The following is a 24,945-nucleotide window of genomic DNA, read 5'->3' on the forward strand; positions in this document are numbered from 1 at the left end:
TTTGGGGAACAGCTTGGTGCCTGCACAACCCGAATTCACAGCACTTTGCCCCAAGACCCAGGTGGCGGGCACATGGGGTGAGGAGCCACAGAGCTCCCCACCATCCCTCTCCTTGAAACAGGCTCAGCTTTCCTAATGAATGCACTCGTTTGTGCCTGCTCGTTAGCACTCTGAGCCTCCGCTGGGTTTGCATAGGGCCTTAGTTGTGTTTGCGTTGGCTTCTTTCAGCAGCATCACCATCCTTTGATCAGGGATCATTTATGCTTGTTTAACTAATGCCTGGCTTTGCATCGCTGGGCTGCCACTCTGGCAGGCTGTGATTGAGCTTAAATAAAGCTGATGATTGAAGTTTTAAAACACTTTCTTGCCTCCTGTATTTGGGTCTCGGTCACCTGGAGACTTGCAATACTTGTGGCATAGTGCTGGCCTTGCTCCTGTAACAGAGTATTTACGCCAGCCCACTGGGAAATGGGTTAAACAGGAGTGAGTTTCCCCTGCACTGGTGATGTACATGGGGGGGGGGGGGAATACAGATTTGAGCCCAGGTACAGCCCCCATAGACTGTGTCCTACCAGACCCATCACCCCCAGCAACGCCCACACAGTGGCATTGCCCCCAGCAAGACCTGGCGTGGGAGCAAATTACAGCCAAGCAGCCCGAAGAGGCTGAGCTGTGAGAATAGCTTCAGCCCCCAGGGTGTTAAACAGCCCCTCAAGACCACAGGGAGTAGGTCTCCATTTCCCAGTAATAACATGGTCTTGCGATGGCCAGTGGTCCCCCCAGCCATGCCAATGGGGCTCCCCGCCAGCACTGGGCCACGAGAGCCCCAGGGCTCAGCAAGAAGCCCCGGCTCACACCCACTGCTGAAAGCCAGGCAGCCTTCCCCTCCCGCGGCCATCACACACCCTTCAGCAAGGTGCTTTTTAGTAATTCTTGGACAGGCTCTACTAACACCACATCTGGTTACGGGGCCAGGCTCCCAGGTAGGTTTTACCTGCTCAGGCTGACACATTAACAACTCCGTTTACTCTGAGCAGTACTTTGACCGCTTCTCCTTCTGGCTACGGAAAGTTCCCCTGGGTTTTGTCTTAGCCCTGTAAAACACAGCATGGACTTGCAGGCTTCTACCTCTGCCAAGATTAACTTAGCCGCCTCTGCGATAAATACAAGCTTTGATTTGCAGGTGGTTGGGTCATTTAAGGTTTCATGGTCCTGCCAGCACGAAGCTCACCTGCAGCCTGGCGAGACCCAGCAGTGCAACAGCCCAGGGGTCTGCACAGTCCCCAGGGCCCAAAGTCCCTTCAAACCCCTTCAAACCCCCCACCCCACGCTTTAATGGACACAGACACATCAGGTACGTAGCATTTATTGAGGAAAGTTCAGTACCGGCCCAAGAAAGGGACTGATCTCTCAGTACTAAAATTAACATGACTGTAATCAAAGATTAGATTTTGTTATCCGCAACCTGCTGCCTCGTTAGTATCTCATTCACAGCTCACAAGCTCAGCAGGAAGGCCCGATATCCCCGAAAAGATATGATTCATTTGCAGTGGTAAAACCTTTGAGTGATGCTGTCCCCTTACTTCTCACCTGCGCTCCCCTCCATGCTAAAAGCGAGCTGTGCCCCCCAACAGCAGCCCCTCCTTGGGAGCCACATAAGGACAGGGGTCTCTGCGGTCCCAGCCACAGACAGGGCAGTTTCCCTGCAAACACACTGCAACCTGCTCTGCAGCGGTCCTCCTGCCCCATGGGGAGCTGCTGGGGGGGATGACAGAGCAGATATGGTCCCAGCTGGCCTCCAGACTAGCTTCTTCAAAAAAGCCCCGGGCTCTGAGCTTTGGGCCTGCAGTTTGCTACTTGCAAACAGCATGGAGAGAATGACCTGAATGTGCAGATGCTTCATGTAGAGGTGAGCTGGCCAGGCTTTGTTCCACAGGCTGTTACAGTCCCTGAGCATCCCCGAGGGACGGTGTGATTGGAAGGCGGAGTATTCACATAGGGCTATCCCGCGCCCAGGGATTGCCACATGGGAAGAGCTGCGGCAAGCACAGCCCCAGGGCAGTGCTGGGGCAGGAAGGTGGAGCACCAGCATCTCCGTCCCGGCTTCACCCACACGGCTGGTGACACCCTTCCCCAGCGCGTCCACGTGGACAAACCCTGCGGCCACGCAGGCAGCTCTGCCCGATACATGCAGAGACACCCAGGCTCTTCTGCATGTGGGGTCTGCCAGAGAAGAGCCAACTGTGTGAACCATTGTCTCTAACCAAACAGCAGCATTTTGATTCAAACTATTCTCTATGGTTCTCCGTTTGTAGTTACCTGTTAATACTCTAACAGTGTATCCCTCAGTGCCATTCACCCTCATTATCGTTTGATTTTCTAGCTCTATTACAAAGCAGCGCCTGCCTAAGGTGACTGTGTAAACATGCAACAGCCATACATCAGCCTCCTGCGGCCTCATGCTTCGCATCTCAGGCAGGCGGTGTAACGGGGGAGAGGGCCGGGCACCGCGGCATCTCAGGGGTTGTGGTCAGTAGGGTCACACTTCAGCATGACTTTGACTCCCTCACCCCTCTTGGTGGTCTCAAATGCCTCAAGAGCCTTTTCCAGGGGGAAGCGGTGAGTAACCAAGGGCTTGACGTTGATCCGCTTGGATGCGAGCAGAGCAATTGCCACAGGCCACCTGCAAAGGAAACGGAGAGCAGGAGATGAGAGCAGTCACCAGTTTGGAGCCCCGAGGAAAGAGCACAGAGGAGCCTGGTTTCGTTACAGTAATTTCCTTAGCCCAGGCAACCAAGGGGAGTTTTGCCCGCAAACAATCTTCCAGAGGGGGAAGGCATCAGGCATGGGAGATGGGACAAGCCAACTGCTTCGGGCTGTCGAGCACCGAGAAGGCAGGCACGGCCATACACAGTTGGCTGTGCTTCACCCGCAAGAGGCTGAGTAAGTGAAAATCACAGGAAACAACTGTACTTCTGAAGCACTGAATGAAAAACAAAACTGCTGTGTGCCACTCTCCTCTCACCTGGCCTCCTTGCTTGCAGACTGATCACTGTGGAGTTCAAACTCACCAACTCGGTGCAGGGAGAAGAAAGGAAAAGTCTCAGTCCGCTTCCAACCTCTTCTCTGGCAGAGACTTGCTCAATTTGATTGCCTTACCGCTCCATTTGAATGGGCCAAATTAGAGTGATGGGGATACAAAGGGATACAGCAGCTAATCTAATTCCCAAACTGCCTACTTAAAAGACATTTCTCGTTCTAAGAAGGAGCTTGACTACATCTCGTAAATCCTTCCTGGAAAACAACCTCTACAGACTAAGCAAAGATTCTTGCTCCACTAGCAAGAAACTACAGCTCTGAACAGAGCAGAAACCAGGCTGCAAACGTGCAATGCTGGGTCTCAAGCCCTGCCCAAGGAGTACAAGATCAAAGAGAGGACGGCTGAGCTTCTGCCTTCAGGGCGAGGCCAGCTTTCAGTACACTCAAAGACATGCCTGTTCACGAGCCATGCAGTTCAGTTCTCTGTAGAGAGCACATACGCCTTCAGACTGGCTCCAGATGTATCTTAAGCTCCAGCAAAATGATGGAAACTAAACAAGGCTCTTGCTCATCCCAGCATTCGCTGATCTCCAACAAGACTGACGATGTGATTTCCTTCCATGATGAGCAAGGAGAGCAGAGCTGGGCACGGCTTCGCATAGGATGTGGCGCCTGGGATTTTGACTCTTTGCCCAGAATTAAGATTCCCCATATCCTTTGCCTCGAAATGGACAATATAACAGTTAGGAAGGTGGATGCCAGGAGGCAGCCAGCTTTTCACAAAGCAGTGTGTAGGGTCAGGGTCAGGCCAAGCTGCTGCTTAGAGATCTCCCAGCACAAAGGGTTGAAGCAGCTAAAAGTTGTGTGTTCCTCCCTGCCATGCCATGAGCCAGCACACTCGTGGACAAGCCCGTCTCTTCCAAAACACCCCAGCACACTTCCCTTTCTATAGGGCGTAAGAGTTGAAGGCACAAATGTTAATTATGATTTTTTTTTCCACTTTGGCCTGCTTGCTTGCAGCAGAGTAAGGGTTTATTGGGTCTCTTCCTTTCTTCGCACCAAATGCTGCATGAAATGGGAAGGTGGGACAAGCCAGCTGAGCTGCTTTGTTGTGGTCAAGTTTGCAGTGCAGGGCTCATCCAGGAACCAAGGCATAAAACGCAGGACACATCACTCAGACTGTCTGCACTGCAGCGCTTGTATTTCAGAGTGACATGAGGTTTAACCAACTGTAAGGAAAACCAGCCTTTTCCATGTCCTCTCTCCTTATGGAAAGCAAGAATTTCTTAAGGACAGACTTGGAGACACATCAGCCCACCCTGCACGAGACTCACGTGTTGCAGTAGCGGAATATCCCCCGGATATCCACCTCCCGCACGGCGGCATTCACAATGGGCACAGTGACCATCTCAGGCCCCAGTCCCACCAGCACCAAGGTCCCACCAGAACGAGTGGCCTGGAGAACAAACACACAAATATGTTATATTTTGCAAAACACAGTCACCAGAGCCTGTGCAGCAGTCTGTAAAAAAATAAAGCCACACTTTGTGGCTGTAATGGACTGCCCGGGGCACGGCAGAGAAGCCAGGGGAGAGGCAGGATGCTGTCAGGAGCCCATAAGCGTGAAACACACAATAAACAAGGCTTAAAAAGCAATCTTTAGAAAATCTCTGAAGGATTTCGGTATCTAAATCTCATTCTGAAAAATGACTGGCACTTGGCAAAAAAGTATGGCAAGTACTTTTGGATTTCAATGAGAGAGATTTAAAACTAAGAGCCTGATGCTCCACTGGAATTTCTCTTTTTGCAGCTTGTCCCATTTGTCTCCTGTCCTTTCAGTGTGAAACTCTGCACCACCTTTTCCACATCCTCCCTTTAAGACAGTTCAGGACAGCAAAACATCCCTTCCTTAACTGCTTTCTTCATCTGCTGGAATTAATTTTCTTAATTATTCTCCTTATTTTGGACATAACTTCAACTTAATGGTGTCCTACTTGTACCAGCTCCCATAGCCATGCTTGGGTTTCGGGCTCTTACTGTAGTCTCTTTGGTAAGTGGTTGTGGCGGGTGCCCCTGCCCCGATAAAGGCCGAAACTTCTCGACCACTGGAAGGAAGGAGTTAAACTAGAAGCTGCGCTTTGGGGATCAAGCCAGCCAGCCGCATTGTGATTGGAGTCCCATACACAGAGTGCCCCAAGTCACGCACCCCAGCTACCCAAGCCCACCAAAAACACCTCAACCAGTGAAACCCCTCAGTTCAGAGAAGCTTCCAGACCGCTGACCATATATGACCACGAGCCCCGATCTGACCTCGGGTACAAATGGAGCCCCGCCGGAGGGCAAATGGAGCCAGCCCTCCTCGGAGCAGCGGGTCTGCAGTCGGGGACTCTCCCTGTGGGTCGGGACGCCGCCCACGGAAACTCCTGCAGGTTGAGTGCCTCGCCTTACCGGTGAGTGAGTGCGCATTTTGAGTCATCATTCTAAGCTTAGATTTGGTTACAGCTCATGTAGTAATAGTTCCCAACTGACATCCTGAACCTGTAAATAAGTTGTGTTCGTCGCAGTGTTTACAACCTAATATTCCTGTCTAGTCTGGCTGTTACATCTCAATACAACATAACATTCCTGTCCAATTTGACCGTTACATTCTGATAGCATTAAGGAAAATTGACTTTTAAAATATATTGCTATCTGTCCAGTGTTCCTGCAACAGTGGTAAAGCACCTGAGCACCGAATCAGATAATTATTCCCATGCTGCCTGCAAAGACGTTAACTCTTTAATTGTCTCTCTTAGTTTGTTGTCTAACGAGCACCTTCTCTCCCCCACACCAAGCCCACTGAAATTAAGCACTATGGGAGCGAAATAACTGTCATTCACTGCGGGGTCCCAGAAAAAGAAAAGCCAATGCCATCACTGCTCTACCTTGGGGACAAGTGGTACTCACATAAATGCCAGCCTGGATGCAGGCTTGCACTCCCGTACACTCCACAGTTATCTCGGGCATGCAGCCAAGCAGACTTTCCACTTTGGAGGCCACCTCCTGCGGGGTCTCGTTCTTCACCTGAATGGTGAAATCTGCCCCCATCTCCTTGGCTTTTTGCAGGCGAGAGGCAGATAAATCTGGGGAAAGACAAAACAAGTCAAGAACTGGAGCCTTATGTGAAGCAGAAGGGGAGAAAGAACCTGAGCCTGCAATCTGCTTCCTACCCCCATCTGACGTCTCAACAAAGCCACCTTGTTTGGTGACCAGCTCTCAACTCTCTCAGGAGAGAAGACAGTATTTGTTATGTGGTGGGACAAGGTGGGAAACTGCAGCCTGCTAGTACCATCTCAAGAATCTATGTAGACCACCCAGATCAAAGGGCTTCCCACCCTTGATGCAAGTAGGCCACCATCAAGGAGACCTGATGGAAGCACACATGTCTGGGGTCTGAACATGTGTCCGCAGGGCAGCACACAACTAGGAAAGGAAAGGGTCTACGTTCCCTTCCTCAAATTCACGCCGCCTTCAGTGAAGAGGCCCGGAGGAGACCTGCTCACTTTTCTGGGCAGGCAGAGAAGGGTGAGTGATGAGGACAACACAGGAGATGCCAAAGGCTTTCCAGCTGCAGAAGAGGGTGTGCTGCAAAGAGTCTAAAGCATAAACTCACAGATGAAATCCACCCCACGCAAAACAATGTCGGAGTGAAGGAACAGCCGCCACTGCTAGACTCGAGGGGTGTCTTCTACGACAATCAGTTCATAGATCTCCCAATTTCTCTTTGGTACTGCAGGAACACCGAGAGTGTGCCAAGACAAACTAGAAGGCCAAGCTTAACTCCAAAGGGCATGCACATCGATGCCACAAGCAGGAACCACAGCAGGAACAGCCATGGCCAAGCACTGGTGTGTTGCCGTCCCCACACTGCAGAGCAGAGGAACCTCAGGGCAGGCAAAGGCAAAAGGCAGCAGGAGGGCAGGACAGACAGGGCAGTGCAGAGCTACACTCACCCTGTCTGAACAGTGCGGCTGTGTCCTACCAAAGCTGCCACTGTCTAAGACTGCACTGCCCAATATCTCTCTGGCAATGACTCTTTCATGAAGCAGCTTCACTAATTCACGTGGGACCTTAATCCACTAGTGAAAACAGACTGTAAAAAACCCCATTATACACACACTCAGCGAGTTAACATAGGGAGGAGCCTATAATGAGGCAAAAAAACACCATTCGCTCTTGCATTTTCCCTCCCTGGCTCTCAAGATTATTTGCTATTGCTCACACCCTCAAGGATACCTCTCGAAGGGCACTAGGCAGAGGCAAGGTTGCTCTGACCTTGCTTCCTGATGGCCCAGAAATCACCTGGCTATGGACAGCACAGCACCGAGAAGCCTTTCTGACAGGAGACATCAGGCTCAGAGGATCATTAACATGGCCATTTCACTTCTAACGGTACCAGATGAGAGCAGATCACGAGCTCTCTGAGGGCTTCCTCAATGAACCATCAGCAGATGCTTTCAGCTGAGCGAACTGCAGAATGCATTAGCTGTCAACACTAAGTGCGTCCCTGCTGTTACAGACCTCTCTCCCATCCTTTTACCCTCCTTGTAACAGCACTGGAGGCTGCTGAGCATCTCTCAAGCAGTTTCTGTCACAGATGAATCAGCAGGCAAGCCCATAAAAAAAAGAGTGGATCTGGTAATACGGTGGACCTCAGATACCCCATTAACACAGAGCAACAAAGCTGGTGATGATAAATGCCTGCAAGGACATGGCTGTACTCTGGTACTCTGTCCAGAAGGAACTTGCCAGCCCCGTAAATACCTTTTGAAGATCCATAAAATGGTTTGTACCATGGAGCGAGCTGCCCTGGCAGGTAGCCACGCTGTTTGTCTCTTCTCTTCCACATCCCCTGGAAAGAAGCCACCCATCCCTCTCCTGGCACCACTGGTGACCAGGACATCTCTGGAGATAAGGAGGTGGACAGCAGAGAAGAAGAGTGGCATTTCCCAGGCAGAAACAACCTCTTTGCCTTGCACTGAAGCAGCGGTCTACAGGGGCCTGTGTGTTGGCACTGGAAAAGACGTCCGGATCAAAGGTGGAAACTGAGCTGTAACAGCCAAGATTTCCTAGACCCAAAATTGAGACGTGAGCAATATCTCCTGCCAGAGGTCCTAGGCTTGAAGACTCAGAAAATGATGCCTTTGCCAGGGGCAGACTCCTCTCCAGGACACACAGCGCACCGACCCACCACAAAGAGGAAAATACCCCTCTCACCAGGGCACAGTCTTCAGAGAAGTCAGAGATGGGGGTGGGGGGAAAATATCAAGGGAAAAGAGAAGGAAGATGAGGCCACTGCTCCGACATGAGCCGCTGTGACTCAGCCCCAGCACTGGGAGGAAGCCAGGCCAGAGGACCTATCCTGCCCATCACGTGGTGAACGTGACATTACTTACTGCCAGGGCAGGCAATGGACATGCCCCCACTGGCAGCAGGAGGGCTCAGGATGCCGGGTGCAGGCACACCCACCAAGATGAGCACCCAGGAGACCTGTGGAGGGAGTTTCAAGAAGAGGTAACAAAGGGTAATACAATGCAGACGAAGGAGGAAAAGCCAAGGCTGGAAAGTAAGGGCAGTATCACCCTGGAAGCCTCCACGTGGGCTCTTGTTCCTGTGGCTGCAGGAGGCCTTAGTCATGTCTGTCCCTCCCAAGCTCTGAGCATTGGGCCTCAAGCTGTGGGTACGATCATGCTTAACCCTCTGCTAGCTGAGCTGCACTCAGAGACGTCCCACGCAGCACGAGCATGGGCATTGGCATTTTTGAGGCACCTGAAGTGCTAAGAAACACTTCTGCCTGGCATGGCTGGCGTCTCCCAAATCTCAGTGTATGGCAAGGAGACCACAGGAGCTCAACAGTGCTCCCAGCAATGGACCGAACTCCCCATGAAGTTTGGTCTCAAAACACCAGCTTGCAGCAGACACAGCTGGATTCAGCCATTTATAGTATCTGCCCAGTCACTAATATATTTTATACTGTCTCTTTGGCAGAAATACATCCAGAGGCAGTGTCCTAGAGCAACAGGCCCTGCCAGCCAGTGCATTTCAAAGTGGCCACAAAAGTCACTCTCAGGCAGCAAAAAACCCCCACACCTTTCCTATAGTCAGCCTCTGGTTTGCTGACCTGCTTGGGAAGGAAGTCCTCATGTCAGAGAGGCATCCAGGACGCAGCAGCAATACCATCAGACCTGGTCAGGGCTGTGATAACATCTTGGTACACCTGGCCTAAGTGAATCACCACCAAGCGCTTAGTGAAGCTGACAGATCTGCAGGTTATCAAATGAGAAGGTTATCGTATTGTTTAGAGCTCCAGACACTTGTGAGTCTTCAGAAGGACCAAGTTGTTTGGATTTTAAACCTTACTGTGGCTGAATGCCACACAACTCTTGGGAAACTGGTCAATTATACAATTAAAGGGTTGCATCTTGCCTCTAGTCAGAAAATTGTTTTCACTTCCCGGCTGCTGAAGCTAATTAAAGTTCTGGCTGCCAGACTAAGAGTAGCCCGTTCTTGTACCTCTGGTCCCACGGAAGTTATCAAATTACACTTAAGCTTCTCGTGATGGTTTATGAGCCAACTTAACAGGCAAATATTCTTGAAGCTCTCACACTTTCTATGTTGATCTTCTTTCACAAAGGAGTTGAACTCTGTCCAGTTATTCATCTTCCCTGACCTTGAGTTCCAGGGTTTCTGAAGGCACTGGCACCCAGGACTTCAGATTTAGATAGCACAAGGGGAACAGTTTCCCTTAAATAGGAATTACTAAGTGTACCTTTAGTGACAGACAGAGTAAGGCAAGACAGCCCAACACTGCCATACGAATACCCAAACTGTCACTTCACTTGCTAGGGAATAAAGCTGCTCTTTTACATGCCTCTAAGGAGAAAAGCAGCTTTTCAGAGCAACAGCAATGTCCACAGCAAGGCAGAAGGACAGGAGAAGGTTGCCCATAAATATCAATCACACCCACTCAGCAGCGGAGTGGAGAAAGCCATAGACCTTAGGGAAGACTAGATGAGGACCCACGAAACAAACCAATCTTCTGCACCCAACTGCAGTCCATTAAATACATCAAACACCCCACCACCAAAAGGGAGAACACTAGTCTGCCAGGAATAAAGCACTTCAGGGAGAAGAGCAAAGGTTATCATCAGAAGCACTAATACCTTTTATCAGGCAAGCTGCTGTATCTGGGAGGAAAGGCAAGCTTTGGCACACAAAAGCCTCTGGAAGGGTAGGCCTGAGCATTAGTCTCTAGCTACAGTGCCAGCCGCTCTCCGGGAGTCCCAGAGAAGGGACCCGACCCCTTGGCAGAGACGTAACTTTCCAAAATTCATTGACTCCCGGTGTGCCAAGGACACTCACCACAGAAGCTGTAGGAGGTGAGTTCTCCCCAGGTCAAGAAAAAGCTCTTCTAGGTAATTCTAGATTTGTGTGCAGCTTGTCAAAACAAACACAAACATTTAAAGCCTAAAGTGCTGCACAGACAAAGCTCTTCACAGACAAACACATCATAAAAATGCCGAGCAATGAATTCAAAGAATCTGGTAGCAAAGTACAAGAAGGCCTTTGTGGGCAGACAGTCACCTCACAGGTGTTGGCTCCTAAGGCCAATGCAAAAAGTAGTTCCTGGAGACGGGCAGCAAAATCCCCAGCGGCAACGAGCCAAACTAAACCCATTCCTCAGCTCATGACACGTACAAATATTTGACTAGGGGCAGCACCTCCATGGGTGTCTCTGAGCATCTCAGCCAAACACCTCTCAAGTGGGACATGTCTACAAGTCAGGAACGTTACCTAGGCCAAGGCGTAAAGATAAGAAGGGGTTAATTCCATGTAGCCGAGCTTGCTGACCCTACAAACCAGGCACCAAGAACTTCCTATGGCCACCTGGAGCCCTGTGGCACATGCTACACCGACCCGCTTGCCAAAGGTCCCCAGGAGCAGTCTACAGGCAGAGGCAACAGCAGCTCTCTGTTACAGGGAAGAATACATGCAGGCAGGACCGGGGATGGGGCAGCAGGCTGAACCAGCTGCCTCAGCCCCACCAACCCCTGCCAGCTCACCAAGCCCTTCCCCACCCAAGGACCAGGTCACCCACCAGCCCCTGCACCAGCTCAGCTCGGCAGCGAGGTTCCTCATACATGATTCAAGAGGCAGAGCTGCTTTTCCTGCTATAGCAACCATCATCCTCAAATGACAATGCTTCGCAAAATCTGAGGCCTGGACTGATCACATCCACCAAGCACACGCCTGCAGGGTGGGGCCAGCAGAGTGAAAAAATGCCCTGGACTTGGCAGCAAGAGGATTTAGGGAGGAGAAGGCAATAATCTGCCTTAGGTTTTGACATGAGCTATTACTGAAGGATGTTTCCGCAAAGGCAAGAGGGGTGGGACTGAAATTTTGTCTCTCAACCCGAAGATGGAAACACAGTAATCGAGAGGTCAAAAATACACCTGGCCTGAAGTGTGGGAGGTGGAGTAACAGCCCTCTGAAAGGTCCAGGTTGGAGCTTTGGCCCAAAAATGCTGCAGCAAGCTGTGCTCGTTGTCTAGTCATACCTGTAACTGCTCCTCCTGGCCATCGCCACTCTGAAGCATTAAACAGTAGCAGCGGGAACTGGAAACACCACTTCCAGGCCCTGTTCAAACCCCAGGTGGAAATTTCAGCCAGCGAACATCCTGAGGTTACTCCAGCTCTCCATTCTTCTGGCCAAGCTACAAAGAGAAAAGCCTGAACCTTTGAGGAGAGGTGGAAGGAGCTGGGCTGGGTTAGCACAGCAAAGAGAAAGGGGGATCGAACGGCTATCTGCAACAACCAGAAGGGCAGCTGCAAAGATGATGAAGACTCATTTCTAGTTGTTGCAGACAAGGGGAAATACCCACAAATGACAGTTTGTGAGTGGACCCCAGAAAAAGCTTCTTCATTAAGAGGTGGTGCAATCCTGGAGTAGGTACCCAGAAAGGTGGGATCTCCGTCCTCAGAGGTTTTCCAGACGCAGCTAGACAAAAACATGGCTGCAAGCACCAGCTGCACTAGAAACCTCCAGCACACAGTTATGCAAGGAAGGCCCATTTCTGAAATGCAGGGACCCTGAAAAGGCCATTTCAGTCATTGCGAAAATGAACCCTCCAGCAGGACAGCAGAAAGAAGGGCAGCAAAGGAGGACTGGAGAGGCACAATGTGGCTGCACACAGAAAGGACTGTGCAAACACTGTGTCCAGGCCATCACCTAGCACTACAAGAGGAAGGAAAAAAACCTGCTCAGAGCAAACCTCCAAGAATGGCTCCAAACAGGGTACAAAATGTGCTGTGTTGCCTGGTCTGCATGCCTAGGTGAAGACTAGAAGCAGATATAATCAAGGTCTATAAGCACTACAGGGAAGACAAAACCTGATCCTCAAGGCTTGATGTACGAGCCAAAGGCAAAACACAAAGTTGAGGTCAGAAGAGCTCAAAACGGGAAAAAAAACAGAAAACAACCAGTGATCAGAGGCATCAGGAGTAAGCAGAGCTTCTGTAGCTCAGAGCTTTGTCATACAGACACATTGCCTTTTCCCAAAAGACCTGCTCAAAGTCTGAAAAAGGTCCCTAGGCTTGATCCGAGGACTACTCATTAGCCTCTGGTTTATTCTCGTTGAAGCACTGTAGCTATTCCACCCACACAACTTGTCCGTGCTAGGAAGCAGAAGTTAATACCCTGGTCCGCTAACCTAGCAGAGAAGCACCAGTGGCAACCTGCATCTTCTTATAGATCCCAATTACCGCAGAGATCAAAGTCTTGTCCTGGGGAATGAAGTGTTTATTAGGATTCCCTCCAGACAGGTGCACGCTACTACTCCATTCATGAACAGACTTTCCATTGTGCTTGAGCTGCCTTCCCCATCAGTTACTTTGAAGGAATAATTTGGACCTAGTCAAAGTGTGGTATTGTGGGAAACAGGCACGCTCTTAAGGGTTAAAAGGACTTACCTGTAATCACCACAGCCGCTGCACCCATCATCTTAGCAACAAGCACATTAACAAGGCCAATTGGTCCTGGGTACAAAGGGGAGAAAGAGAACATATACAACTGCCAGACAGCACCAGCCGCAGGCTCTGAACGTGCCCAGAGCTCAGCACGTTCCTAGGCTAAAGGAGGCTCCGACTGTGTTTCCAGGTGGGCAGCTCTGGGATCACAGCACCACCACGATCCCAGGGTAGCGAGAGCAGCTGCTGAGAGAGCAGCTATTGCTACATGAGGGGCTCTGCAAGGAAAACGCCACCCGCTCCTCTGCTCCCTCGAGCTGACAGGCTCAGCACGCCCAGACACTGCGCTTTGCATTTGCGCTGCTCAAAATGCAGCACTGTAGTGCAGCATGGGCAAGGACAGCCTCAAGCTCCCCCTCGGCATCCCTGTAACTCTGCCATGACCCACGCTTACAGCAGAGCCTAGAAGCACAGCGTGCACCCTGTCCATCCCCCTCCATGCCATGGCAGGCAGAGAACCCAAGGACTGAATATGTTCACCGTACCAGAGCCGGACACGAAGACTTTGCTTCCCAGAGTGACTCCCGCTCTTTTGCAGGCATGGATTCCCACCGAAAGGGGCTCGATAAGGGCTCCTTCTTCAAAGGTGACATTATCTGGAAGCCTGCAAGAACCAGACACAAGCAACAGTCACCAAAGAGGTTTCTGAGGGTGATGAGGAAAGCTGTGATACTCGAAGACCAAACAGGGGTCTATATCACAGTGGCAAAATACACTCTCACCCTTGGTCTGAGAAAGGCAGGGCTGGAACGCATTTCAAGAGGTTATATTGCCTCTTTCCCTCCTCTGAAGCAGCATCAAGTGCACCTAAACCATTTACCAGTGAGGCTTCCCCAAGCACCACACAAAGGGACCCACAAACTTCCCCACATCATCTCTCCAGTACTTGGTGAGTCAACCTTTGCCACTCATTCCCTTTGGAATAAACCCCACAGTTGCGTATGCACCACCCTGAAGGCTGCCCTACGGCTGGGACCCATCAGTGAGCTCCCAGACCCCCCATCTGGGTTGAATCATTCAGCTCCATGCTTTTCGAAAACATCTTGCTGCCAATGGTGATGCCACATAAAGCAAAGGCAGCCAGATCCAGGTCTCCCCATCACGCCCTGGATGTCCTCCCCTGATGCACCAAGTGTTTCAACCAGTGGACTGGTCCCAGCACGCACCCTCCCAGCAGTCAGGGAAAATGTGTACAGTGGGTATCAAACACCTTTTGGACAGAAACAGCACTGTAATGCAGCTAGTGTAAGTGATGGAAAAAAGCAGAGGGGGGTGAAACCCTTCTGAACTGCTGACAGAAATAAATCTGAGCCCCACAATGCAGCCCTCCAGAAAGCCACCAGCGTGGGCTCTCACACAGCAGGTGCTGGGGGCTGTGTCTGCGAGGAAGGTGTAGGAGACCAACTGGAAGAACAAACAATCTAACACCAAGGTTAACTTGTAACCTCCTGGAACAAAGAACTGTTTGCTCAGAGGGATACGGACAATGGCAGATGACCCTTGAAGAGGAGCTAAAGACTGGTAAGAGGGAACAGCCTGCAAACCCAGGCCAACACGAAGCCAAAGTAACAGAAATGACAGCTGTGGGAAGACAGCTGTAAGATATCTATATGTCCCTTATCTCCAGGAGGCATTAAAGGGCTGACTCCAAGAGTTCAGTTGTCTCAGAGTTTGGCATCACATTTGCTACTACTGGGTCTGGGCACTGCCCCGTCAATGGGGAGGGCAGCTTTGCAGCATGATCCCACCTCCATCAAATTACTCAGAGCTTCCAACACAGAGTCTGCCCGCCAGCAGAAGGACGGACAACATCTGCCCAAATATGCGAGAGCCCACTGAGCTCAGCCATCATCTTTTCTTAGCAAATCTGCGCTGGCAGAGCAACTTCATGCCAGGGAATCTGCTCTGCATCAGACAGCCACGGCACCGCTGATCTGAAACCGGGAGCACCAGATCCAGGCTCTGCACTTCAAAGCATTAAAAAAAAAAAAAAAAAAAAAAAAAATTAGCCAAAGTAATATTTACTCAAATTGGAGAAAAAAGCAAAACCCTGGAAGAAGACAGCTACAAAGCAGCCACTTCCTCCCAAGCAAAAACTTGTGATGTTGTCAGAAAATGTTATTTTAACAACACACAGGAAATCAGTGATGGCGGGTCTGGACAGTGAGAAGTTAGTCCCATCCAGACCAGCGTCTCATCCTGACAGCAGCTGCTTGGGATCTGCTTTGAAAGAAGCTTCCTGCCTGAGGACTCTCATGAGAAGAGCATTCAGGTGCCTCCTTCCGACTGATGTGATCCTGAACACTTCCTCTGCAGGCACCAAAGATCAATCCCAAGGACGTTCCTGCTCATGGAAGTACCAGCTCCATACAGACTGAGAAAGAACAAGCTCCACAGGTAGACCAGTCTCAGGGGGCCACTACCTTAGACTATTTGTAACTCCTTGTGTAAATGCATTTACGTGAGTATAATGTTGCAGAGGTTTATTCGGGTTTCTAGTGCATTTGCCAGTACTTAAGCACAGACTTGCTTTTAAGCAAATGTGTCAGTCCTGCCACAATTAAGAACATACTCAAGTTTGCTGAACTGGATATGAAAACGGATATATCACGCTGGTGGCTTAGTGGGGCCACTCAGCGCCACACAAAAAAGCAGCTTAGCAGGGACACTGCTTTCTGTTCCTGTTCTGCTCTAAGTAGGATGACTTTGTTTCAAATGACAGAGCGAGGTGTCAGCAGTCAAGGTGGTGTTTCCTGAAAAGCAGCAGTAAAGCTAGCTCAGCTCAAAGAATCAGACAAAGACCTTCAGGCACCGTCCTAAGAAGGCAAGGATATAAAAAGAGAGCAGAAAAGAAACCAAGAGCAGGGAGCAAATGGGAAAAGGAAAATAATTAAAGGGTAAAACAGTGGTGACATCCCAGGAAACATGCAAGAAATGTTTGTTTATGTTGGCACCACAGGGGATAAACTACACCTGCCTGACAAACTCTTTGCAAAGTGGCCACCATCCAAGCCTTATACATGTTATTTATGGATCAGAAAGCAATAAAACCTGTCGTGTTCAAGTAAAGAGTGCTCACTGCAATACTCAAAAGGGCCAAGAGGCAATTACTTCAGCTAATCCCCCCAGGGAGTACATATTTCTCTGCAGAGAGAGCACCGACTAACTTGTAGCAGTAGCTGGCACTGTGCTTGTAGTAGTGGCACAAGTTCCCATTATCGGGAGGCGTCGCGCAGAAGAAGATGGTTGGAGACAGGTTATAGCGTCCAGTTTTGCAGAACTCATCCATCTCTCTTGGGACGCCAGGCTCGATGGCCACTCGATCACCTGCCAGGGTGAAAGCAGAGTGTGTTACTCGGGAAGAAGGTGGGCACATAGGTATGAGTAGCACTGAACAACCACGGAAGACAGCATGAAACCCTGGCACAAAAGAAGCATGAGGGACATCTGCTAACTGAGAAAGATCACGCTGCACACACCAGGCAAGTTCCTAACACTTCCTTCACGGCAGCCTCATCACGAAGATCTTCACAGTTACTTGAAAAGAGCCGGTGCTTCAGAGGCACAGACAGAGAGCAGATGGAAGCTCAGTCACATACAAACCTCTCTCCAGGTGCCTTGCACTCAACCTTAGCAGATGAGAAGGCAGCTCTCACCCCAGGCAATCACCCAGTGACCAAATTTTTTTCAGAATCTGTAGTAATCGGAAGAGGAAATAATAAGGGCAAAGCAGGTGAGCTCTGCTGGCCACCATGCTGCCAGCTGGAAAGGGCTGTTGCTTGGGAAGGAAGCTTATGGTGCAGAAGCACACCCAGGAGTCAGGCAGGACTTATCGGGGAACAGAGACATGTTGATGCTATGATGGAGTAGCCCAGACTGCTGGAAGGACACATGCTGCAGGACAAAGAGTAATTATTTAATTGCAATCACGAGGCAGGACAGACTAAAGAAGACAACTGTGTGACTGCAGTACAACTTGCAAGTGTGCAAGGGACACAAGACAGCCCATTTCATTTGGCAGAGGAAGCCAATCAAAGCCAAATCTCTCAGCGAAGCTCTTCACCAACAGGCTTGCAGTCAGACACGGTGACAAGCAGGAGGATGGATTGAAGTAAAGAGCCATCTAGCCCACTGTACCGCCTCTGATATGGCCAACGGGGGATGTCTGGGGGTGAGAGGAACAGGACAAGCACATACTGAATGTTCTCCCAGCCTCCCATCATATTCAGCTGTGGGGCCTCCCAAGCTGCACGTGGTTTCTTTGTATTTAGTAACCCTCGACAATTTCTCCTCCACCTTCCACCATGTAAACTGTTAGCATCCACGTCATCCTTTGCCAAGGAGTCCTGCAGGTCTGCTACATCTGAGATGAACGCTGCACCTGGCTCCCACTGTCCCTTGCTCTTGTATTGGAGGAACCAGAGAACAGGCAACCTTTATGTGCCCTCTCCCTGCCCTCCATGAGCCTTCAGACCTGTGTCACATGTCCTTGAGTTGTCTCTCCAGCTCCTAGCTCAAGTTCCTAACTTAGTCATTTGTCATAGAGACGCTGCTCCACATCTCATCATCTCTTTGTCCTCCTCTGAAACTTCTTCACTTCTTTTATAGCCCTTTGGAAAGGAGGAGACCAGAACTGCATGCAGAGCTCCACATGTGCAATGATGTCCGCTGAGTGAGTCTCTGTCCCCTTCCTAACACTGGTTCGCATTTTTCACCATTACTGAGCCAACATTCCCACGCGCTGTGTCAGAGCCAAACGTCTCACTCTTCAGCAGTGATGGTCAGCCCATCATTTTAGATATGAAGCTGGTTTTGTTTCTTCTGTTGTGGACACCACTTTACGTTTATCTGAATTGAATTTCACCTGCATCTTATTGCCCAGGCTCCCTTAAGGTCTCTCTGTAACCCTTGCTAGCTCTCCTGTGTCCTCTCCACCCCGCCTAAGTTGCTATCATCAGCAAACTTTGCAAAATTCACTGCTCAGCCCATTTTCTAGGACATTCATGAGCACAGTGAACTGTAGAGGTCACACCACGGGGCCTGGTACAGTTGCTCCAGTGACCTCTCTCCACTGCAGGAGGCCATTTGCTCCTTCAAGAACACACACAGTGAAGAAACATTAACAGCAGGTTGTTGGCAAGAGCAACGTACATGGTTTCTGAAGCTTTATCTAGCTTCCTCAAAAGGTACCCTTGTACCAGCATACACTTTGTTCTGCATTAAAATAAAGTTAGACAAGCTCAAGATATCCCAGGATAAAGCATACCTAAGAAATACCATAAACTACAGTGGCCAAGCTGGGTGATTAACAGCAGCACAGTTGCACTCTTTGAAGGAGAAGGTCACACTGGGCAATTCACAGCTCAGAACATGACATAAATTTACCTAACAGAAAAGCACAGCCTGTTATCAACACATTCTCAGGAACTGATTAGCAGGAAAACAAACAAAAAGACAGTTTTGATTCCAATTACCTGGTTTCAGATGAGTCACCCCCGATCCCACTTTGACGACAGTCCCGGAAGCTTCGTGCCCCAACACCATGGGGTCCTTCACAACGAAATCCCCAATTCGACCGTGCTGCCAGTAGTGAACATCAGACCCGCAGATCCCAACAGAATGCATCCGCAGGAGGACCTCTGCCAGAAAAGGAACAAAGATTCCTTGTACACAAACTTACCTTCTCGGGCACTGGGAGAGTGACACCTGTGCTGTCCCTGTGCCCCACAACAAAGGCCAAGCCAGCATTGAAACATCCGAATTTACTAGCATTAAATAAATGTACCAGAACTGCACGTGCACGTATTAGGATGGATAGCATATTCATGAGACACCTGCTGAAATACAAAACTATACAAGGATTTACAAATCAGGAAAGCTTAAAATATGGTAAGACCCCTGTCAACAAAAGCTAATACAATCTAAGAGGGGCATGACTATTACTGGAGCAGGAATAAAAGAGCAAGTCCGTTTCATTTTTCCTTCTCCCTAAGCTATGATTTCAGCCCTGGCGAGTCAGTGAATCAAATTTCTATCAGCCCATATGCCTAGCCTGTTAATATTTAGTCCTGCAATAAGATCATCTGACATGTCCCAAGAGCTGTTTAACATGAAATACATGAACTGATGAAACAGGAAGCAAAAAAAGCCAGATAAAGGGGTGTATCTGTGACTGCTCCAGCTCTTCTTTTCAAGTGGAAATGCAGCATTATCTGTTTCAGCCACACATTCTTTTTTGGATTATTTTATACTTTCTCAGAAATATTTTATCTCTTTATAGTATCAAGGAGTGACAAAAGAGAATGAGAAAAGAAAGAGATTAGTAAAGAAAGCAGACAGAAGCAGTCATCTCTAGACCTACCATTGGGACCCGGTTCCGGGATTGGACGGTTTTCCTACGGACAGAAAGAAAAAAAAAAAGCACTCAGCTGCCTGTGCATAGCCATGGGAATACCTCGTGGAAAGTCAGTCAGTTAGCTCAGGTAAATCCATAAGCAGATCAGGTTTTTGGTTCTGTCTGCTCCATAAGACATTGCTGCGCAATGAGAAGGGATATAAATGTGCAGTCCACACTTCCTCCCTAAGCTCACCTCATTTTGCTTGCACAGTGGAGTAACATGGGCATCCGTTACGAGTGAGCACACAGCCAGCTTGTAAATCTACTCTCCAAATTATTTTGCAGTAATTTCCCCTTCCCTGCCCAGACAAGAGCCACATACTAAACTTTCCTGCCCTGGAACAGCCTCAAGTTTCAGCTGAATCCTTCATCCCACTGGCTGACAAAAAAATTCACCTTCTGTAATCAGGAAGATTCTGAACCACCTATTTCTATAAAGCGTTAATATTGCAGTGTTTATATTATTATTATTATTATAAATAATAGGAAATATTTTTACTATATAATAATAACTCAATGTATAAATCAATTGTAAACACTACTGTAAAACACATTTAAAGTCACATCCTCTTGTAATTGGCATGACACCTCTTTATGGGATGAATGAGAAAACCAGAATTATACAAGTAGTCACTTGGCCGGAAGTCACCCTTCCACCCAAAAGGTCTGCAGGCCTTTTGCCTTCACTGAACTCCCTCAGCTGCCTCAAAAGACAAAGGAATAGTTTTGTTGGGTTTTACAACATCAAGACAGTACGATACCCACCTAGCACCCACCTCTAGGATCATGTCTCTAAGAAAAGCCCCACCAAACTAGTCAGTGCTAACAATGAACTCTTCATAATCTATTTGCTGCTCAAATTTTCATGCATCTTAGACCCCTTTACCCACAGCTCAAAATTGGACACAAGACCTTTGAGGAGACCTCCTATTCACACAGTTCCGCTTCAAAAATTTGGTGCATATACATTAGTGAGCCCACGGTTGGTTATTTCTCCTTGCAAGAGCATCTTCAGTTAGCAAGAAAACTGATCTCTGGATTTGAGAGATGAGCAATGGCTTTATAGCAGTCCTCCACGTATGAGCTTCACCAGTTAGAAGCTGCTGCATAACAACGAACACGAGATTTTCTGCTGCCCTACTGCAGAGAAAGCGAGGTGTCCCTTCCTGCTTTCGGGGAGCACTGTTTTGCGTTTTAGCTAATTAAATACATTCTCAATCCCAGCATATTCCTCAACTCGTACTTTGTACTTCACCAATCGAAACATCACAAAGAGAAATTCTGGAAACGTATTCTCAAAGCACTGCTCTGTTACAATACCTGCTGAATAATCAGTGCTGTAAGTGGGCAGGATGGCCCAAATTCTGTTGACTGGAGTGCAAATCAATGTACAACTCAACCTACTGACATTTTCAATGTTCAGAACTGTATCTGCATTTTTTTCTATGATGTGGGGTGTTTGTTTTGTCCCACTAAGGACACAGCCCAGAGCATTATTTTTAAAAGGAGTTGATCTAGATGTAACCTCTTATACAGAAAATGTCCAACAAGCGTGCAATCTGGTAACACGTCAGAGGTACAGACCACCTCAGCTATCTCAAAGGGACTGAACAGAACAGTCCATGGTGAGAGATAAAGCAAGCCAACTTCTAGCTGAAAATGTGCATGTGGCATTCCTCAGCCCAGAAAAAAACTTTTTTTTCAATAACAGCTGTGCCGAAAAACAGACATCTTGGTGGAAAGTGAATCCTCCAACCTGATTTGTAGAAAACAGGGAGTGACCAAACTGGAAGACCCCAAAGTATTTCAGGACGCATGTTCTGCTCGCTGTCCATTGTTCACTGAGAAGTTTAGAGACAGCAACTGGTGTAACTGAGGATGTGAAGGAAATGCAGCAAATGTTTTCTGTGAAAGGAGACATATAAAAAGAGGATATGGTACATGCATAAAAAACCAATAAATCCTCAAGGGACAGCAAATGGGAGCCTGTGGCAATCACCTAAGATCAAGAGAGTCAACAAAAATGAAGCCAACACATTTTCGCGTAACGCAGGTCAGCTGTTGAAGTCACGGTGACTCTGCCCATAGGAAACACGTCCACAAGAATCAAGAAAGCTGTGAGAATTACGGGGAAGATGATCTCACCTAACTTTAGGTATCAATGCAGATAACAAGTTCAGACTTGCCTAGACTCCTTTTGTGATCAGTGGAGCAATGCAATAAGTGTCATTCACATCGTGGCAAAGAAACTTTAGAGAAGCCCAGGAGGATCACACCCCGAGGGGCTGCCAGTAAGGCCAGGGGAGTACTGACAACCACCTCCAATGTCTCCATCAGTACGAATACCCCAAGGAAAAACCATGCATCTGGGGGTAAGCCACTTTAGAGACCAGCAACATAGATAGGATAAAGCCAGCATCCACCCTCACAAGTCTCATACACCTTTCTAAATCACAGGGGTTTGGAAACACTTTCTTGAACTAGAGGGACCATCTCAATTCTCACTCACTGTGGCGATGCCTTTTATTTCTAGTCAGGCTGCACGTGCTTCTAGTGAAACTGCAGTTTTATCAAAGGTGGCTGGGGGCCACACAGGAGTTAGCCACATGAACACCACTTAGCCTTCGGCACGTGTCACTTGAGCTGCGCAGGAATGGCAAAAAATCAACTGCTTCCCTGATAGTCATCCCCCAAATGAGCTGCTGCAGGTATCCAAAGTCTGCATGTTCATAAGAACCCTCCTGTCAGAACTGTCTGTAGAGAAAACTGCCTGTTAATGTTTGCCCATGTAAATATTCCTTCCCCGATTTGGCACCTGCCAAACTGGCAAACACCAATCTCCAGCAGTGCCGCAATGATTCAGCACCCAGAACATCCAAGCGTTCGCCGTCAGAGAAGCAGAATCGTCTGAAGCACCGACCGAAAATAAAGGCCCCCCTCTCCACGAGGGTACTCCAGCACAAGCACAAGCGTGACCCGTGTGGCTGCTCCCTTTGAACCCTCCTTCCTGCTTCTCACTTGGGCTCTCACGAGCCTGAAGAAGCAACAGGTTACCCTCCATTTCTGCTTTGCAGGAATGCCTTGTTCACGGGACTGTCTACCGAACAGCACCCGCTCCCCGTCCCTCCACTCCCCGTCCCCTCCTTTCCCCCGCATGACCCAAAGAGGGGCTCAGGCGGCCCTTAGCCATGGGGCACCCCCGAGCTTTGGGCTCCCCACACTCTGCTTGCCCCACGGGTCAGCCCCCCGAGCAGAGCAGTAGCCGCTGCCCTTCCACGCTCCCAGCCCGGGGCCAGTTCAGCTCACTGACCCGGCACCGGTCTGGGGGGCCGGGGGGGGGGGGGGGGGGACGGACGCCCCCACCACCCTCGGTGCCGGGGGCTCAGCCACAGGGGGCTCTGGCCCCGCGGGGAGCTGCCTGCCGGCGCGGCGCGGCGGGGCGGCCCGGCCCGGCTCCCCCCCACCCCGGCCCGGGCCGCGCTGCGGGGCCGCCCCCGCCGCCATCCGGCCCGGCCGCCCCGGATCCGCAGCGCCGCCGAGCACGGCCGCGCTCCCGGCCTCCTCCACCCGGGCCCCGCCGAGCCGAGCCGTGCCGAGCCGCGGCGGCCCTGGGGCGGCCCGCTCCCCCCGACCCGTACCAGGCGCAGGTCGCCGGCTCGGTGCACCACCACGGCCAGGTTCTGCCCCGGCGCCGCCATGGCTCGGCTCGGCGCGGCGCCCGGGTCCAAGGGCCGGCGGCGGGGCCTCCCGCGGTGGGGCCGCCTCTCTGCCCCCGGCCGCCCTCCGCGCCAGGGCCGGCGCCGCCCCCGCGGCACGGAGCGGGCAGGCCCGGCCCCAGGCCCCAGACCCAGGCCCCGGCGTCAGGCCCAGGCCCCGGCGCCAGGCTCAGGCTCAGGCCCAGGCCCAGGCCCAGGCCCAGGCCCCAGCTCCAGGCCCCGGCCCCAGGCCCCGGCCCGGCTGGGCCTCACCCGCGGGGCACCCAGGGCCCAGCAGGCCGCAGCATCAGGCCCCCTCAGCCCCGCAGCCTCCCCCTGGCACTCGCTGTGCCTGGGGAGCAGCTTCAGCTGGGGGCCCGCTGGCTGCCCTCCCTGCACCCCCACCCTGGCCAGACGCGGCTTGGGGATGGACGCAGCGGTCCAGGTGTTTCAGAGCGTAACTGGGTGCCACCAGGCCCTGTCCCCTCTCACGTCGTGTCCACCCAGGTGCATGCTGCTTCTGTGCTAAATGGAGTGACTTGGTTCAAACCACCACTGGCGTGAAGCCGGCGGCAACACGGCGCCGTGCGCTTTGACTAAAATTCAACAAAATGTGGGCCCGTGGGCTTGCCTGGACCCAACTGGACACAGCATCGTCGGAACATGGATATCTCAGCTGTGAGAACGGCTTATTGGGAAAAAAAATTGAGATTTCGGGGATTCTGGGTTTCAGGGATAAGAGGTTTTCCACCCAAACGGAGTTGGCAAAGATCTCAAGAAGATTATCCACTCCAGTGTCCCCTAAGAGCATTCTGAAGCTGAAAGCTTTCCAAGCTTGACTTCCTTGGAAAAATAGAAAATTTACAGGATATGTCATGCAAAGTTGCCAGATGCAGCTAAAAATAGCCTGCACTTCTAATATTATTGCTTCTTCCTGCTTGCATGAATGGGAGTATCTATGAATTTCCTTTCCTTCTTAGAAAAATGTTTCACCTTCCAGGCAGACGAGGGCCAATCCATTTCTTTTCTCCCTATCAGGGTCATTCCCTGTAATGCTTATCTGAGTCGGAGTCAACATCAAATTAGTGGCTGTGAGCCACCCCTGTGGTTACTCTGAGGGCAGGGGAAGGAGCGTGTGTGTGAGGGAAGCTGTGACAAAATGCCTTACTCAGTGTTTACACAGCAATACAATTCCTGCCGCATCCACTGCCTCAGTGGATGAAGCAGGAATATTTACATTTCTGCAAATTACGAAAAGACAGGGAATGGCTGTCTCTTCCTGGACATGCTCGTTTTCTCAAGGCACCCATTCATGCCTCTCCTTTTTAGGATGTATTTGCAGCTGGCCTCCAAACTTGACTTGCCACGCAAATTATCTGCGTTGTTCTGTCTGCGTCCCAGCATGGAGGTTGCTGTGAAATCCCACAGCTCTACCAGCAACGTGCAGCCTGGCCCTTTGGCTCCCTAAATCTGAAGAAAAGCTGGAGGCATGTACTGGGGGCTCTGCTGGGAACTTGAGGCTTTTGCTATAATGCAAGGCCTTTGGGTTCTTATGTCAATTTTGCTCCCAAAGTGCATTGCAGGGTGTTGAGGGCTCCGCTGGGAGCCATCACAGGAGTCGTCTTCAGCTCCTTCATCACTAAATCTCACTCTCCTGATGGACTCTCTTCCCCAATATTGCTGATTTTCAGATAAAACCCTGAATAAGTGGAGTTGCCTGGAATTAAGCATGTCTGGGGATGCCCAGGAA

At 50.3% G+C, this 24,945-nt stretch overlaps 1 protein-coding gene across 1 annotated transcript; it reads right to left on the reverse strand.

Moving 5' to 3' along the window:
- Window positions 1-1,350: 1,350 nt before the first annotated feature.
- On the reverse strand, window positions 1,351-23,198 carry SORD (sorbitol dehydrogenase). The gene is made up of 9 exons (XM_050903198.1): window positions 23,139-23,198; window positions 19,465-19,498; window positions 18,578-18,742; window positions 16,271-16,430; window positions 13,589-13,707; window positions 13,047-13,112; window positions 5,986-6,161; window positions 4,374-4,495; window positions 1,351-2,683 (listed from the first exon to the last, which is right to left on the reverse strand). The coding sequence occupies exons 1-9, from the start codon at window positions 23,196-23,198 to the stop codon at window positions 2,518-2,520; spliced, it is 1,068 nt and encodes a 355-aa protein (XP_050759155.1). The 3' UTR covers window positions 1,351-2,517.
- Window positions 23,199-24,945: the final 1,747 nt, after the last annotated feature.

The sequence above is a fragment of the Gymnogyps californianus genome, chromosome 11 (assembly GCF_018139145.2).
Source record: "Gymnogyps californianus isolate 813 chromosome 11, ASM1813914v2, whole genome shotgun sequence".
NCBI classification, from domain to species: Eukaryota; Metazoa; Chordata; class Aves; order Accipitriformes; family Cathartidae; genus Gymnogyps; species Gymnogyps californianus.

Excerpts from the sequence above, each read along its gene's own strand:
- SORD (XM_050903198.1), bottom strand. The coding sequence starts at position 23,198 with ATGGCGGCGCCGGGGCAGAACCTGGCCGTGGTGGTGCACCGAGCCGGC. Across the intron at positions 19,499-23,138 it reads GAGCCGGCGACCTGCGCCTG|GAAAACCGTCCAATCCCGGA; the intron begins GTACGGGTCGGG and ends TTCTGTCCGTAG. Across the intron at positions 2,684-4,373 it reads ATATTCCGCTACTGCAACAC|GTGGCCTGTGGCAATTGCTC; the intron begins GTGAGTCTCGTG and ends TTTCCTTTGCAG.